Here is a 17,724-nt window from a genome sequence, read left to right on the forward strand (position 1 = left end):
TTTTCTTCAGTACGGCTTCAGGGCCGTAGTAAGGCATGAGAGAGGGTTGCGTTCTTGAGTGTGGAAACGTTGGTGGGGTGGGAGCTGTCTGGTGTCGACTTCAGGATCCATTGAAAGACTGCGACTGGCAGCCATGACGCATAAGGGCGGAATATTACGGGGGTCGGATTGCCCCGCGAACTTGGGGGAAGGTTCATGATCTGGGTTTGACCTTTGCTCTGAGCTTCCTGGTAACCCGGACGTTCCGTAAACTTGGGTCCGGAACAGAAAGTGCTTTTCAGATACCCTCTCGGATTTCACTTTTTGAGCATTTGGTTTTTGAGCACCCACTTCCTGAAGGAAGTGTCGCCTGAGCTGAATACTGGACTGTTGGGAATTGAGGGTGGGGGGCTAGGTACCTTCTGGAGCTGCCAGCAGCCTGGTTTGGTTAAAAGAGAGGTAATAGATGAGTCCCGGAGGTTGGGAGGGGCCTGATTACGCAAGGCCTTGTAAATTAGTTTATTTTATCCTAAGGGTAATGAATAGGTTTTGAAGAGTCTTAGCAGAGGTGTGAACAAATATATTTGCGTTTTAGAAGGATCACTGGTTGCAATGAGGAGAATGAATTGGAGGGCGTGAAGTTAGAGGCAAGAACAATTGGGAAGCTCTTACCCTGGTAAGAGACTACAGCGGTCTGTCCTCTAGAAGTGGGGAGTGCAGATGGGGAAAAATTGATCGGAAACGGGTATGAGGCTGAGGGAGGAATCCAAGGTATTTCCCAGTGTTCTGGCTTGGGCACCTGGGGAATAATGCCATTTTCATTGTTGTTTGGGGTGGGGGAAGAGTGAGCTTTAGGTGCCTGTGGGATATCCATTAGACAATAGAATATTAGATAAGGTGGGTTGGGAGTCCAAAAGGAAAGTTTGGGGGACGGGGGAGGGCGCGCCCTAGCGTGTGAATATAAAAAGTTGTTGAAGCCATGGAAGTGACTAAGATGGCCTAGAAAGAGGAATTTGAGATGACATAAGGGAAGAGAGAGGAAAAGAGGACATTGAGAAGGAAAGGAAAGAAGAAACCAGGAGAGAAGTATCAAGGAAACTGGTCAGTGTCAAACATAACAGATCAGGTAAGGTGTGGACTAAAATGTGTCCATTGGATTTTGCAACAAGTAAGTCGTTTAGTAATTTTGGAGAAAGCTGTTTCAGAGATACAGTGGGGGTAGAAACAACATTGAGGTAAATTGCGTGACTGGAAAGGCACAGTGTGTAAAGACAATTTCTTCACGGTGTTGACGGTAGAAAGAGACTAGCAGTAGGGTATAGCATAAGGGAGAATTACAAAGAAAGGGAAGGAGTTTTAGATATCTGTGGGACAGCCAGATGGAGATGTCCAAATGGCAGTTGAAGGTACAAATCTAACACATGGGAGAAAATTATATTAAATGGAAAAAAAGCAAGTGCAGAAGAATACTTACATATTTACACAAGCGTTAAAAAATTACCTATGAAGAGTGGGCCTGGGAGGGATGAAACTTATGCTTTTTATTTTAGATTCATCTTTACTGTTTGAATTTGTTTTACTGTATACATAACATATATTACTTTTATAGAAAGCTGCTTTTTAAAAACTCCAATGATGTATAGGCCAGAATTTCGGGATCATGAACATTTCAGTGGTAGCTGAAGCCATAGATTTGGATAAGCTCCCCAGAGAACAGCAGAGGGCTAAGAAGAGTGCCTTGGTGAATTCTAACATTTAAGGCACAAGTAGGAGAGCCCTTGGAGAATCTTTGAAAAGGAACAACCAGTGAGGAAGAAAAACACTGGATCCTAATTGTCACAGAATCAGAAGGAAGAGAGTGTTTCAAGAGGATGGAAGTTATTAAAAGTGTCAGATGTCCCCAGAAAGGCAGCTAACAAGAAAGGTTAAAAGCTAGCTCCAGACCCAGGTTTCTTGGGAACTTGGCATAAAGGTCAAATCCAGATCTTGAACCATCACCAAATATCACGTGGAATTCAACCCCCATGCTGTTCCATCCTTATATATCATGGTTGCCAGTTCCAGTCTTTCAGTGGGTCTTGAAGTCAACACCAGCCAGTTCTGGCACCACTAATATTCCACAGTCAAGAATGCTTCCTCTCCTATTCTTTACTATGGCCCTTAAGCTGCCAGAAAGAAAAACTTGTGTTGCCAGAAATGGTAAAGTTAAGGAATTGAAAGTAGGAATAGGGGCTTCCCTGGTCGTCCAGTGGTAAAGAATCTGCCTTCCAACGCAGGGGACACGGGCTCGATCCCTAGTCGGAGAACTAAGATTCCCACGTGCTGTGGGGCAGCTAAGCTTGCACGCCTCAACTAGAGAGCCCTCATGCTGCAAACTACAGAGCCTGTGCGCCACAACTACAGAGAGAGAAAACGCGCATGCCGCAACTAGAGAGAAGCCCACGCGCACTGCAATGAAAGATGACATATGCCGCAACGAAGACCTGACACAGCCAAAAAATAAAAAATAATAAAATAAATTAATTAATTAAAAACAAAAAAGAAAGTAGGAGTATAAGTTGGAGTTGAGAAGGTCAAAAACTAGCTAATGATCACGTAGATTTTCCTAAAACCACCCAGATAGGAAGAGTTGGCACAGAGAGGTTATTTAATAGGCACTGGAGTTCTTAGTAAGCATGAGGGATAAAGAGTAGTAGAGCCAAATGGCATAGGCTTTAAAGAAGGAAGAGTTTTTACAAGAGGATGAGAGCACAATCATCTGAAAGTAGCAGTGGATTGCAAAGAGAAGGATGATACCCTGCCACCCTTTCCTACAGGAGTAGAAGAATGAACAACCTCTACTTTACACAGTTGAAGGGAAGAGATATCCATTAGAAAAAGCCAAAAATGTCTACCCCCGCTTCACCACCACCCCATACTGGAACTCTGTTCTGTTGTAAACAGCCTCCCCTATATTCTCATTTTCTTCACAGATTACTTGCTAACTTTTCCTAGTGGACGAGTCATCAGGACAGAGGTAGCTAGCTGTGATATATGGAAGGGGGATGTGCCCCACCCACATAAGCCCACAAAAGAGGCAGATGCAGGCACTACTTCTTAAAATAGAATCATGTTCTCTCCCTACCCATGTCCGGAAGTGGTTTGATACTTAGCAATCTTGACATCATGGTAGTAATTCCTTTCCATGAGCCCGTCTCCTAAACTTAACCCAACCCCATTTAGAGGATTAGAGAGGAGAGTCCATGCTGAGGACTCCCTTCTCTAATAGTATGGTGTCCTGTCTGCTCTTTGCAGCCTCTGGGGAAAAGATAGATTGCCTTCTTCACTCAGAATGGAAAGCTAAAGGAAGGACTGGGATTTTTCTTCATTAGGCCTTCAAAGTAATCCCTCTTCCTTTATAGGACTGGAAGGACCTAATCCTTTTCCCTGGGGCCAAACCTTAACTAAATTTTACAAATTCCAGACATTGGGACAGTTGCCTGGCCAGCTGTTCCTAAGTTAGTCCATTCATGACTGCATTTGTAGGAAAGTTTTCTGCTTTGGGGGGGCCCTGGAAATTCACTCTTAAAACGTGAAGCCTTTGGGAATTCCCTGGCAATCCAGTGGTTAGAACTCCGTGCTTCCATTGCAGGGGGCACAGGTTTGATCCGTGGTCAGGGAACTAAGATCCCGCATGCCACGCTGCGTGGCCAAAACAAAAGACAGACAGACAAAAAACGTGAAGCCTTGAGATATAATAGGTGCTGAAGAGATCATAATGCCAATAAAGAGAGCTGAGCAGATTTCCTGAGGTGAAATGGGATAAATACTAACTAAACCAAGGAGACGGGCACTCTCATGCCCAGCACTGAGAAAAAATATTTCAAACACTAAGATTTTTTGTTAGGTGTAGCTAAGCAGCTGTTCCCCTTTGGCTTAAACTGTACATCATCTCTGCAGTTAAAGCAAAAACTTCATCTCTTGCCTGATGTTCTTTTTCCACCCTCTCCTTCAACTAAAAACTCGAGAAAACTCTCAGAAGATTGAGAACCCTATGTAGGATTCTCCTGTTCCTCCGCCTTTCATGTCTCTTCCTTTATATCAGTTCCTGTCTCTTCCTTGGAGCCTCAGCTGAGATAACATCCCTCCAGCTTTCAAAGACGGGCCCCTCCAACTGGACTCTGAATCCCATTCTTTTCTGCTTCTCAATACACTCTCTTCCCACAATTATCTCTTCCTTCACTAGAATCATTAAACTGACATCCTTCAGCTACCTTTCACATGCTCCCATTTCCAGTATGTCCTGCACTTAATTCTCAATTCACTCTAATTTTCAGTGGTTAGAAACGCCTTTTTTTTCCCTGTACTTAGAAAAATCTCTTTGTAACTTCCATTTATTGGTCCTATTTTTTTTTCCTCTGGATCAACACATCAGAGCTAAATGTCAGCCCTTCAGATAGCTACTATGTCCCTACTAAATATTTTTTTCCCAGTCAATGGTACTACCAATTCAAATTACAGTAGATCTCTTATCTTTTTTAATCTGAATACTCTTTTGAGGCTGCTGGTCCCAGTCCATGCTGTTCCTCAGCTCTGCCAGAATTAAAATCTTTTTAAACCAGACATCCCCTTAAGGAATTCTATACCCTGTTAGCAACCTGTTGTCACAAGTATCCTCTTGACTCTTCCAGGCCCACTCTGATCCCCATGTCCCTGCCTGGGCTTTCCTCTTGAACTTTATCCTACAATGACTTGATGACCTGACAGTCCTCTCTAGGTCTTGGTTTCCCATTAACTCCAAGCTGCTCTAGCTACTCATTTTCACCCAAGCATCATACTTGCTCCTAATTTCAGTTGTACTTCAAACCTAGCTGTAAGCCCTTAGCTAGAATTCCAGTGTCTCCTGGCTCCTGAATAGAAGAGTAGGGACCACAATCAGTCACTGAATCCTAATGATCTGCTGTCCAAAATTCTCCTTAGCCTGTTCCCTTCATTTGCCAGCTCTGACCCTCACTAATATGACTTTGGGCAAGTTCCTTCTCTGAGCTTTTTTTCTCATCTGTAAAAAGGGCAAATATAAAATAACATCCATGTCATAGGTCCCTGTTTTAATGATTATATTAAATAATATATGTGCAGTGTCAACACAGGGCCTAGCTCATTGTAAGCAGCGGATAAATGTTACCTAATATTTATATATAACAATTTTCACCAGGTTTCAGAAATTCAGGAGGTTCTTTGTTAATGCTCTCTGCTGCCCCCATTGGGATGATTTTTCCAAGTCATTGGTTATCCCACAGGTAGGCCATGACAAAAACAGCCCTGTTTTACCAACCCCACCAGCTAATTAGAGAATTAATTCTCTTTGGTTGGTTCAGTCAAATAAAAATGATTCTATATTCTAGCAAATTCACTATCTTTTTCAAAGAACATATCAGGAAACTTATGTTTTCCTGAAGTCAAGATGTACTGTCTCTATGATGTTCTAGTCTGTTAATCTAGTAACACTGACAAGGAAAGTCATTCAGTCATTTACTTAATAAATATACGTTAGGCATTTACTAATGTCAAGTACTGTGATAGGCATATAGGATAGGATACAGAGTGGTGAACAAAGCAGACATGGTCCATGTCTTCATGGAGTTTACAGTTTACATGGGTAGGCTGACACTAAGGAAGAAAATAGCAAATACATCATTTTAACTTGAGATAGGTGCTATGAAGGAAAAGAACAGAATGCTGTGACAGAAAAATGAATGATCAGGGAAAGCTCTCTTTGAGGAGGTTACGTGGAAGCTGAGACCCAAAGGACCCAAAGGAGCCAGCCTTCTTGAAGAAAAGGGAGGAATATCCCAGGCTGAGAGGATACCTGCTAAAGGCCCAAAGGCAAGGAAGAGCCGACACCTTGGGAGACTGAATCACATCGCCATGAACCACTGTAGGCATCTGGGGATCGCTGCTTTCTTTTCTATTCATAAAATACTCTTTAATAACTTATACAGTTTGACTAAGAATCAATAATCTTAAGTTTTTTAGTTTCCAGAATTCACCATCTAGAATTTCCCTCTTTGAAAATGTGGACATTTGCTATATTGTGTGTTCCTCAGATGACCTAGACAGAAAACAATTTCACTTACAAATATTTCTCATTTCTAGAATACCATGTGTCCAGGCCCTGAACTCATTTAAAATGCTAAGAATCCTGTTACCATTTTAGCTAATCATTAATGAACTTATAACTAACAAAAAGACTTTTCCTAACTCATTTTACCTCATTTCTTAATGTTTTCTTCCAAGCCTTAGCTATTTGTAAACATTTTATATAGCTAAAATAATAATGTAATTATTATTGCAGATGATAGCTTATTTACATAGATATAATCATGAGAATCAACTTTAAAATTATTACTAGAATTTAGTAAAGTGGTGGTTGGGAGGGGAAGTAACATGCAGAAATAAATATCCCTTATATATAAACAATAAGTTAAAGGTATAATCAAAAAAAGACCCAATAGTGACAAGTCAGATAAAATACCTAGGAATAATTAACAAGAATGGGCAAGATCTGTATGAATGAAAAGAAAAAATTTTTCCCCGTGCCGCATAGCTTGCAGGATCTTAGTTCCCTGACCAGGGATTGAACCTGTGTCCTTGGCAGTGAAAGCACAGAGCTCTAACCACTAGGCAGCCAGGGAATTCCCAGTATGAATGAAATTTTAAAATGCTACCCACGGGCTTCCCTCGTGGTGCAGTGGTTAAGAATCCGCCTGCCGATGCAGGGGACACGGGTTCGAGCCCTGGGCCAGGAAGATCCCACACACCATGGAGCAACTAAGACCGTGCGCCACAACTACTGAGACTGTGCTCTAGAGCCCACGAGCCACAGCTACTGAAGCCCACGTGCCTAGAGCCCCCATGCTGCACAACAAAAGAAGCCACCACAATGAGAAGCCTGCGCACTGCAACAAAGAGTAGCACATGCGCAGCAACGAAGACCCAATGCAGCAAAACTAAATAAATAAATGTATAAATAAATTAAATTAAATAAAATGCTACCCACATAAAAGAGAACTTGATCAAACGGAAAATAATATCATGTTCTTGGATAGACCCAAATACGTGAGGAAATTTTGTATTGATAAAGGTGTCACCTTAGATCAGTGGAAAGATTATACATACCCTTTAAAATTACTTTCACATGTATTAATAGCCAATCGTAATTAATATAAAATACTAGAAACTATCTAAAACGTAACGGTACAGGGACTTCCCTGGTGGTGCAATGGTTAAGAATCCGCCTGCCCACGTAGGGGACACGGGTTCAAGCCCTGGTCCGGGAAGATCCCAAATGCCATGGAGCAACAAAGCCCGTGTGCCACAACTACTGAAGCTCGCGCACCTAGAGCACGTGCTCCACAACAAGAGAAGCCACCACAATGAGAAGCCCGCACACCACAACGACGAGTAGCCCCCGCTTGCCGCAACTAGAGAAAGCCCACATGCAGCAACGAAGACCCAATGCAACCAAAAATTAATTAATTTTAAAAATTTTATTAAAAAAATAAATAAAACATAATGGTTCAAAAAGGTTGAAAGTAAAAGAATTGGAAAAGATATACTGTGCAAATATAAACCCAAAGGAAATTATATAATAACAGATACAGTAGACTTGAAAGCAAAAGCATTACTAGAAATAAACAAGGGCACTTCATATCAGCAAGTCCAATTTACCAGGAAGTTTTAAATTTGTATGCACTTAACTTCATATTATATAGAGCAACAGAGCTACAAGGAAAAAAATAGACAAATTCATTATCATAATAGGAGATTTAATATACTGCTGTCATCCACTGATAGAGGATACCTCTTTCAGAACCAGTAGACACCCCCCAAAAAAATTAGTAAGGATATAAAAAATAACATGAGCAGCAAATTTGACTCAACAAGCAGATATATAGTCACTGTACTCCAAAACTTTAAATTACAAATTATTTTCAAGCACACTTGAAACATTTTTAAAACTGACCATAGTGTGCTATAAGGCAAATTTTAACAAATTTCAAAGTATTAAAATTATACAAAGTGTGTTTCTTGATTTGTAGTTAAGCTACAAATCAGTAACAAAAAAGTAACTAGAAGTTGTGAAATACACTACTTCTAAGTAACCCCCCAAAAAATCACAATTGGAGTTAGAAAATAATTTGAACTGAATGATAATAAAAATATTACATACCAAAACTTAGATGTAACTAAAGCTGTGCTTACAGGAAAATGTATAGTCTTAAGTGCACATATTAAGAAAAAAGAAAAGCTGAAAGTTCATAAGCTTTGCATCCATTTCAAGAACCTATATAACACAAAGCAACTATACTCCAGTAAAAATTAATTTAAAAAAAAGAACCTATATAACAGTAAATTAAACCCAAAGAAAGCAGAAGAAAGAAAATGTGCACATAGAGATGTCTGGAAGGATGTATACTTAAAATGATAGAAGTTTTTGTCTCTTGGGGTAGGATTTTGAATTAATTTTATTTTTCCGTATTGTTTAAATAAGCTGGAACAAACAAAGTCATTTTCATTTTAAGAGAAAAAGTACTAGAGGAAAACATGGGATAATTTTTTTAAAATAATATAAACTGTTGTGGTGACTCAACACCAGAAGTTATAAGCAAAAAAGACTGGTAGACTTGACCTCATGTATGAAAATTTTCCACATGGTTAAAAATACTTTGAACAAAAGCAAAGACAGATGACTAACTGGGGAAAATATTTACAACTCATCACAAACGGCTAACATCTTTAATATATATATTTTTTAAACTCATACAAATCAGTAAGAAAAAATGAATGACAATTAAAAAGGAGCAAAGGATATAAGAATTTACAGAAAAGGAAATACAAATGGATCCTAAACATATGAAAAGATATTCAGCCTTACTCATAATAAGAGAAATGGACATTAAAATTGTCTTGAGATTCCATTTCAATCATGAAATTGGCAAAAACAACTCTGATTTTTTGAGGGCGAGCGGTGGGGAAACTTGTCATTTTATATATTGCTAATAGTAATACAAATTGGTTTAATCTTTCTAGAGGCAAATTGGCAATATTTAACAAAATTTAAAATACACAAATCTTTTGAGGCAACAGTTCCATATCTAAGTATTTATTACATATGTACAAAATGATGAGTAGGCAAGGCTATTAACTGCAGCACTGTTCGTAATAGCAAAAGACAACCTAAATAAACATCCTGAGGGTCTTGTTGAATAAATTATGGTAGATCCATACAATGGGATGCATCTACAAAAGAAGAAAGAGGGGGAGGGGGGGAAGAATGAGGTAGTTTTGTATGTATTAATATAGAACAGCCTCCAAGATATATTATTCAGTGAAAAAAGCAATGTGCAGAAATGTGAATAGTATGCTATGATTTTTATAAAATGTTTTAAAAGAATGTGTGTGTGTACATATTGGTAAGTGCATAGAGTATATCTGGAAGGATATACAAAAAACTAGTTGGAGGGGAGAGGCCCCTGGGGAAGGGAACTAGCCAAGGAATGAGATAAGAGGGAGACAACGTTTCACTCTATATCCTTTTGTATCTTTTGAATTTTGAGCAGGTGTATGTATTACCTATTCAAAAGTAAATATTTTAAAACCATATCTATGTACAATTTTGTGTTCTGATTTTACACTTATTTTATAAATATTTCTCTATAGCATATTCCATATAGTTAATATAACATTAACAGTTTCTAGGAGCTTTCTTCCCTCTTCTGTTATAAATAATGATCTAGATATTTTGTGTCATTAATATAATACTATATTCCCTCATGCCTTCCTGCCTTACACATGTTCTTCTTTCTGCTTAGAATGCCATACTTACCCTGCTCTCTCCTTGCCCGCACATTCAATGTGCTCATCCTAACAGTTCCAGTTCAAATACTAACAGCCTTACCTGATTCTCAGGAATACTTACTCAGACAGTACTTTGTATACCTCCAGAATAGAGATTTTTTATTTTATGGTAATTGACTGCTTATTAGTTTTTCCTCCCCAAAGAATACGTCTTTTCATCTTTGTTAACCAAATCCTCTGACACTCCCAACCCTTGCCAAGATCTTACTAGCTAGTAGGTTGCAGTTAAAGTCCATAGTTGCAAAATCTCTAGGGATGATACCAACACCTCAGAGTGTCCTGTGCACACATCAGCCCATTCCAGGGAGTGGGTTTGTTATCTCATTTATGTCCCTGCAGCCCTACTGTTTGTTCCTGCAGTCTCTCTTGGTGTTTTCAGAAACACTGGTTCATTACTGATAGCTGTCTTCCCTTTTAGGGCCGTGAATAGCCCCTGCCACCACCTCCATCCCCTCAGATCACTGGTGCTAATTTCACATTGGCCTGGAAATGGTAGAAAGCTGGTTAAGGATGTGATTTCTAGAGCCAGACTGTGCTTGGGCTTGAATTCCAATTCTACCATTTAGTGTCTGTGTGATATAGGGCTTTCTTTCATTGAACCTGACTTCCTCAGTTTCCTCAAATGTAAATGAGGCTAATGAAAGTAATTATCTTAAGGTTGTTGCCAGAATTAAAGGATCTCATTTTTAAAAACGTTTAGGACAGTGCCTAGCACACAGTAAGCATTGTATAAATGTTAGTTTTTATCATTCACTTTACCAAGTTCTCTAAGTGTGAAACTAATTCCCCACGTCATAACAGAGATCAGGTTACAGTTTACAAGAATTCTTTGCTGAAGTCTCCAGAATAATTAAAGGCAATCATAAAGGAGAAAATTTTACAAAAGTGGCCACTCATCTACACTGATCCTCTATAGCAGCAGTCCCCAACCTTTTTGGCACCAGGGACCGGTTTCATGGAAGACGATTTTTCTACGGACCGGTGCGGGGTGGGGTGGGGAGGGGTTCAGGCGGTAGTGCGAGCGACGGGGAGCGGCAGATGAAGCTTTGCTCACTCGCTGCTCATCTGCTGTGCGGCCCAGTTCCTAACAGGGTGCGGACCGGTGCCGGTCCACGGCCCCAGGGGCTTAGGGACCCCTGCTCTATAGGGTGGCTCCCTCCCTGTAGGAGAACCAGTATTTCCCTCACCATTCTGAGTAATATTCCAGAATATCAGAGTCCAGACTAACCCCTTAAAGACCAGAAGGAGGAAAATTTTTAATTCATTTCCTAATCCAAGGTTTATTTTCCTAATACAATATTTATTTCTCCTTTTGTCCCAGGAGCTACCTTTCTCCATGATGACTGACAATGGGATTTTCAACTACTTTCAGAGGCTCCCTCATGTACTCAACAGTACTATCCCATCAAAACCATGGTCTGACGTTAGTGTGTTTCCCAGAATTGAGTTTTCCGATCAATTCTGTCAGGTTCCTTTTTATAGCTGTTTTAGGACAATTTCCATGAGGGCAAGGACTCTGCCTGCCTTGTGCACTACGGTATTTCCAATGCCTGAATGTAGTAAGAACTCCATAAACACATGAATTGTGTATGAATGAGCCCTTCCTTTGAAAAACGATGAAGCTCAGGCCTACACACTCTTCTTTCAGTCTTCTCAACCTTAGCTTCTGATCTCTTGTGAGAATTACTTAAAGCAAGAATCAGCTAAATTGATAATTTAAAAAGAAACTTCTCTAAAGAAGGTTCTCTCTCCAGAGATGCAACTATGCTTACAATAAAGACAGCTGTCGTGCATTATGAACTCTGCTTTACAAAGTGGTCTAATAAGGTGATTTTCAAAAATAAAAGGTAAGATGCAGATTTAAGGTGACAGCTTGTCTGATGCTTACCTAACTCATCAAGATATTCCTTTATTTTAAAAATATTGATTGAGCACTTACTTTGTGCCAGGCATTACAGTATTATTGTATGAACAAGACTGACACACAGTCTCTACTGTGAGCTTACAGTCTTTCAAGACAATTAAACAATAAAGTGTGATGTGTTGTTACCATAGGGGAAGTATTCTAAGGCTAGAGGTCTTCTGCCTGCACTTGAACAAGAGCAGCTCTGCACTGATCATTTTTATATTTTGAGATTCCAAGTGAGATTTGTTGTTGTTGTTGTTAACCTGGCTCCAGTATTACAAAAAGTTTGAAAATTACTGCCATATATATATATATATGTATATATATACACATACATATATATATATAAATTTATTTATTTTTACTTATTTATTTGTGACTGCATTGGGTCTTTGTTGCTGTGCACAGGCTTTCTCTAGTTGCGGCGAGCAGGGCCTACTCTTCGTTGCAGTGCGTGGGCATCTCATTGCAGTGGCTTCTCTTGTTGCGGAGCACGGACTCTAGGCACGCAGGCTTCAGTAGTTGTGGCATGCAGGCTCAGTAGTTGTGGCTCACGGGCTCTAGAGCGCAGGCTCAGTTGTTGTGGCGCATGGGCTCAATAGTTGTGGCTCACGGGCTTAGTTGCTCCGCGGCATGTGGGATCTTCCCGGACCAGGGCTTGAACCCGTGTCCCCTGCATTGGCAGGCGGATTCTTAACCACTTAGCCACCAGGGAAGCCCTGCCATATATTTAATGTGAATTTCATTCTGAAAATCTATTATGTGAATGAATGAAGAGACACTGCATATATAGTTACAATCACCCTATAAGCATTACTGTCCTCCTTTTATAGGGGAGAAAATGCAGTTCACAGAGTAACTCTCCAAAGTCTTTTCCCCCCCGCAGTTTTACTTCACATAGTTTACACATGTGTGGTTAAGAATGCTTAAGATCTACTCTCAGCAACTTTCAAACATACGATACCATTTTATTAATTATAGTCACCATGCTGTACATTAAATCCTCAGAATCTATTCTTTTTATAACTGAGAGTTCGTATCCTTTGACCTACGTTTCCCCATTTCTCTCTCCCCCGTCTCTAAAGTCTTATGACAATTAAATTGCAAGCCTCATTCCGAATCTCTGCACTCTACCACACCACAGGGCCTACACCCTAAATGGAATAAATCTTTATTTCTCTAGGAGAAAGAACTCTAGTGAGATATTACAAGCTTTGCCTTACCCTTATCCAATATCCAATATTTCAAAGAAAGAAATATATAGCATGCAAATAAAAGACAAAAACCACATCATCATCTCAGTGAATAAACAAAAAGCGTTTGGGAAAAAAATCCATATCCATTCATGATAAAAACCTTCAACACTAGGAAGAGAAGGGAACTTCCTTAACTTGATAAAGGGCATCCACGAAAAGCCTACAGGTAACATCACACTTAAGGAAGAGACAATGCTTTCCCTTCTAAAATCAGAACAAGACAAGGTTGTCTCATCTCAACACTGTACTGGAGTTTTCAGCCATTAGAAATTAAAGTTGTAGATAGACTATAGAAATGATGATTAATGGGATTTGATCCAAAATTACTGCCATGGGTTGGAACGATTAACACTGCAACAAGATATGTAAGTTAAGGCCAAAAATAATGTGCTTAGGTTTGAAAATCAACTGGAAGATACAAATTTCGCGAAAGGATTACTGGGTACCTACTGTGTGCCATGCACTAGAGATAAGAGACATGATTCCTTCCTAGATGAGTTCATTCCAGACCCAAATACCTCAGCTACACTAAGGCAAGTCTTCCCGTGACCTCTAAACTCCTTTGGCATTTATTAAGAATTTTCTAATTCAATTGTGTTAACGGTTCAGGGCTGAGACTGTATATACTTTGATTCTCCACGGTTCCCAACAATTCTCAGGCGTTTACTACCCTCCTAATGGATCACTGCATTGGCCCCCCGCTATCTCAGCTGAACTACAATAAGTTAAAGAAGTTTATTCGAAGCCGAAACATGTGAATCGCGCGTTTTAGGATGACAGCGTCCAGAAGAGCGCCTAGAACTGCCTGAAATTGTAACAACTCTTCAAGTGTCCGGAAGCGTTTTCTGAGATTACGTCTCTGAGCATGAGCGGAAGTCACCCTTTGAGCAATCTGCGGTTTAATTATATTCAGGACAGAGACATCCGTTTCCATTCTTTTCTTCTCGTTGCACCCATAAGCAAGTGATCAGGTGACAAATTTCTCTTCGTTACTATAAAATAAAGATCGTATTCAAAGAAGTTTCAAGGCAGCCCAACTCCCCATCGTCCAGTAGTAAAGATGGAGGCGCCCTGAATGTAAACTGCAGGTAATACCACTTCCGTGTTTCTCTTGCGCCCTGGTCCAAGATGGCGGATGAGGCCACCCGGCGTGTTGTGTCTGAGATCCCGGTGCTGAAGACCAATGCCGGACCTCGAGATCGGGAGTTGTGGGTGCAGAGACTCAAGGAGGAATATCAGTCTCTTATCCGGGTCAGTTGTGCTTCTACTGCCAACCGCGTCGCAAAAGGGTTGCGGGTAATCTGGTGTCCTTAAGAATAGGCTCCGTGTGGAAGCCGCTTCCGGTTTTAAAGTTTAACTTTACGAATTCATAGATATTGGACGACTGCGGGGCTGGGGGACTTAGGGAAGCGCGGTGGGGAGGAGGTGCCTCCCAAGAGACTCAGGTTAGGAGCCACGGTGGCGCCAGACTTTCTGACTGAAAGCAGCAGTTATTTGGGGGATATGCCGCCCCGGAGAATGACGTGTCCTCCTGGCCCCAGGTGATTGCTCTCCTGGATGTAGGGGAGGTGGTCAAAAGGAATTCCTGGAACCCTAAGTCCCAGTCCGCGTCTCTCCGCTCCCTCTTTCACTTGTCCTGAGGGAGGAATCCACGTTAGAGCTGAAAATTCAGGTAGATACTAGTTGCAGAGAGACAAGGAGCTGAGCTCAGGGTTAGGAACGAGCCATCTTCTGAGCTAATCTCCCTTCTGTGGAAGGAGAAGAAAATTTGACTTTCTTGCGGTGGTCTCTGTTTCAAAGGCTAGCAGCTTTCCTGATGCATGTATTCATTCACTAAAAAACATTTATTGTACGCCAAGTACCTAGGAAGGGCATCCAAAGCCGAATAAAATTGAGCCTACGGAGGTGGACAGAAACATATCATGATAATACATTATGTGGAGAAACAGGGAGAAGGAGTCTGAGAAATTGCTAAGATGTTTTGAAGCAGGAGGTGAGATACCGAAATCCAGCTTGGGTCTGGTCAGGGAAGGTTTCCTAGAAGAGGCAATGCTTGAGCTGAGGCTTAAAGGGTGAACATAAGTTGGCCTGATAAAACATGAAGGTAAGAGAAGAACATTCAAGGCAAAAGGAACAGCATGAGCAGTCATAGAAGCTAGAAACACCATGACATATATGAAGAAACACAAGTAGATCAGAGTTGTTAGAGCATCAAAGTGTGGCAGGGAGTGGTAGATAAGGCTTGACAAATAGATTTGAGCACTTGAATTTTATCTTGGAGGCATTGGGATACCTTTAAAGGATGTTAAGCGGAGGAGTGACACGATGAGATTTGGGTTTAGATCAGTCACTGGCAGTAGAGAGAAAAATAGAATTGACAGGGATAAGATTGAAGTTAGGAGGCTGTCATTAATCTAGGCAAAAGAAAGATGATGATCTCTAAACTTGGGAGTTATGGTGAAGATAGAGAGGAGAGGTAGATTTTAAAGAATATTCAGAAGGTAAAATCAGCAGGACGTTGTAAAAGATTGGTTTGTAGAGTAAAGGAGAAGGAGGGTCAAGGATGATTCCCAGGTCTTTAGCTTGGGTGACTGAATGCTAATACTGCCAACTGAGATTGGTGCAGTGGAGAAACAAGTCTGAAAGACTAGAGGGAAACGGACTGCCAAGTTTGAGGTACCTGTGGAATGAAGGTAGAAATTTCAATACACAGTTGGATAATGGAGTTGAAGCTTTGAGAAAAGCTCTAGATTAAAGATAAAGATTTAAAAGTCATCAGCATATGGGTGCTTAAGAGAGGAAGTAATCACACACTTTTCTTTTGAGGGAAGGGGGACTGCCCTTGACCTCAACACTCCCCTCAAAGACCTCACTCTCTTACTTTTAGTACGTGGAGAACAACAAGAATGCAGACAATGATTGGTTCCGACTGGAGTCCAACAAGGAAGGGACTCGGTAGGCAGACCCTCTTGGGAGGTGTGAGGGTGGGGATGCCACATAGCTTGAGCATTTTGGTGTCCCAGAGCCCACTGCTAGGCCTTTCCTGCCCCTTTCTGGTCTCCACTCCCACAACTCCAGAGTTCCCCAATTCCCAACCCACGAGTCTCCCAGGCTGGTGACCTAAGCCAAGAAGATGTCATCTGAGTATTAGAAGAATGGGAAAATTGCACTGAGGTTTGGTCTGTGTTACAGGTGGTTTGGAAAATGCTGGTACATCCATGACCTCCTCAAATATGAGTTTGACATCGAGTTTGATGTGAGTATGATGGAGTGGGAATTATGGAGGTTAGTAGAACAGGAGGGATTAGGTGATTGTTAACAAGCTAACCAGGAGGGACCAAAGATAACTTTTTAAATGGGAGGGAAAAGCTGAGGTTTGAAACAAGCATAGGTTATAGTTGTTCATCTCCATGTCCAGAATCCTGGTGTGTGACTGCTGCTTGATGAGTTTATAGAACATTTCAGTTCAACCAAGAAATGTGTATATCTGATTAGATTAGTTCCTTTCTATTCTGATTCTGTTTTATTAAAGCTTTATAATTCTTCCAGATTCCTATCACATATCCCACTACTGCTCCAGAAATCGCAGTCCCTGAACTGGATGGAAAAACAGCAAAGATGTACAGGTAGGACCGAATAGGAGATGGGAAAAGGTCAAAGAAGGCCTTGGGGAAGAACTCTTTGAGGCAGGAGTTTTCCCAGAGTCTGCAGGCCTAGAGAGACTCCAGGTCTCCCTCTGCCAAGCCTGGGCAAAGCACTTAGCTGACCTTGTTCTCAATTCCGATCACCAGTAGTCTTCCTGTGCTCTCAAGAGCCTGCTGTGCTTTATGGTATACCTTGCATGTCAACACCTTCTGATCATCTTGTCCCTCTCATAGGGGTGGCAAAATATGCCTGACTGATCACTTTAAGCCTTTGTGGGCCAGGAATGTGCCTAAGTTTGGACTAGCTCATCTCATGGCTCTGGGGGTAAGTTTGGAGTATTTGGTATATAAGGGGAGAAGGGGTTAGGTCCTGAGTGGTATAAGAAAAGTAACTGAGAGTAAACAAGGAATAACAGTGTTTTCCTTTGGGCGTGCTCTCCTAGAATATCTCTAGGAAGGAGCTTCTGATGGAATAAGAGGCATTGATTGGGTGGTAGTAATCTCACAGGATCTCCCTTGTATTGCAGCTGGGTCCGTGGCTGGCAGTGGAAATCCCCGATCTGATTCAGAAGGGAGTGATTCAGCATAAAGAGAAATGCAGCCAATGAAGGATCAATCCACTGAGGCAGGACAGAGGGACCTTCCATAGGCTACGTTCCTGTTTTCCTGTGCATCATTCTTTTTACTCATCTAACCACTTCCCCCTACACCCCTTCACCCATAATTGTTACTAAGTATCAACAGTTGCAGCAGACACTGCTGAAAAAAACAACGGTATTGCTGCTGAATTTCTAAGTTGGGCTACACAGGAAGAAGAAAGACTAGGGCCTTGAAAAACCAAAAGGCAATTTATATCCCTTGTCCAGGTGGAGCAGTGTGAGGTCCTGGAGGGATAGGGGGTGACTGAAAGTGGGTACATAGTCTTTTTGGTTTCTGGAGATAACTCATCAATAAAAGCTGCTTTCTCCTGTGGCTTGGCTTGTGGTTCTCATTGGTGGCTGTTAATAGAGGGTGAGCAGGCTTAGGGTCAGCAGGCTAA

General features: G+C 41.1%; 1 protein-coding gene across 3 annotated transcripts; it reads left to right on the plus strand.

The window, feature by feature from the left end:
• Positions 1-249: 249 nt before the first annotated feature.
• UFC1 (ubiquitin-fold modifier conjugating enzyme 1) lies at positions 250-17,657 on the plus strand. 3 transcript variants are annotated; one of them, XM_027095249.1, is made up of 7 exons: positions 250-438; positions 14,170-14,292; positions 15,929-15,996; positions 16,234-16,297; positions 16,591-16,667; positions 16,920-17,010; positions 17,213-17,657. In XM_027095249.1, exons 2-7 carry the CDS (start codon positions 14,170-14,172, stop codon positions 17,291-17,293), a joined length of 504 nt encoding a protein of 167 aa, XP_026951050.1. In that variant the 5' UTR covers positions 250-438; the 3' UTR covers positions 17,294-17,657. The 3 variants fall into 3 exon arrangements, with proteins under 3 accessions (XP_026951050.1, XP_026951049.1, XP_026951048.1); XM_027095248.1 differs by lacking the exon at positions 250-438 and adding an exon at positions 13,997-14,012; XM_027095247.1 differs by lacking the exon at positions 250-438 and having other exon boundaries at positions 14,136-14,292.
• Positions 17,658-17,724: the final 67 nt, after the last annotated feature.

Source organism: Aethalodelphis obliquidens, unplaced genomic scaffold, assembly GCF_003676395.1.
Source record: "Aethalodelphis obliquidens isolate GAN/ISIS:26980383/991018 unplaced genomic scaffold, ASM367639v1 scaffold90, whole genome shotgun sequence".
NCBI classification, from domain to species: Eukaryota; Metazoa; Chordata; class Mammalia; order Artiodactyla; family Delphinidae; genus Aethalodelphis; species Aethalodelphis obliquidens.

Excerpts from the sequence above, each read along its gene's own strand:
- UFC1 (XM_027095249.1), top strand. The coding sequence starts at position 14,170 with ATGGCGGATGAGGCCACCCGGCGTGTTGTGTCTGAGATCCCGGTGCTG. Across the intron at positions 16,298-16,590 it reads AGTTTGACATCGAGTTTGAT|ATTCCTATCACATATCCCAC; the intron begins GTGAGTATGATG and ends TAATTCTTCCAG. Across the intron at positions 16,668-16,919 it reads AAAACAGCAAAGATGTACAG|GGGTGGCAAAATATGCCTGA; the intron begins GTAGGACCGAAT and ends TCCCTCTCATAG.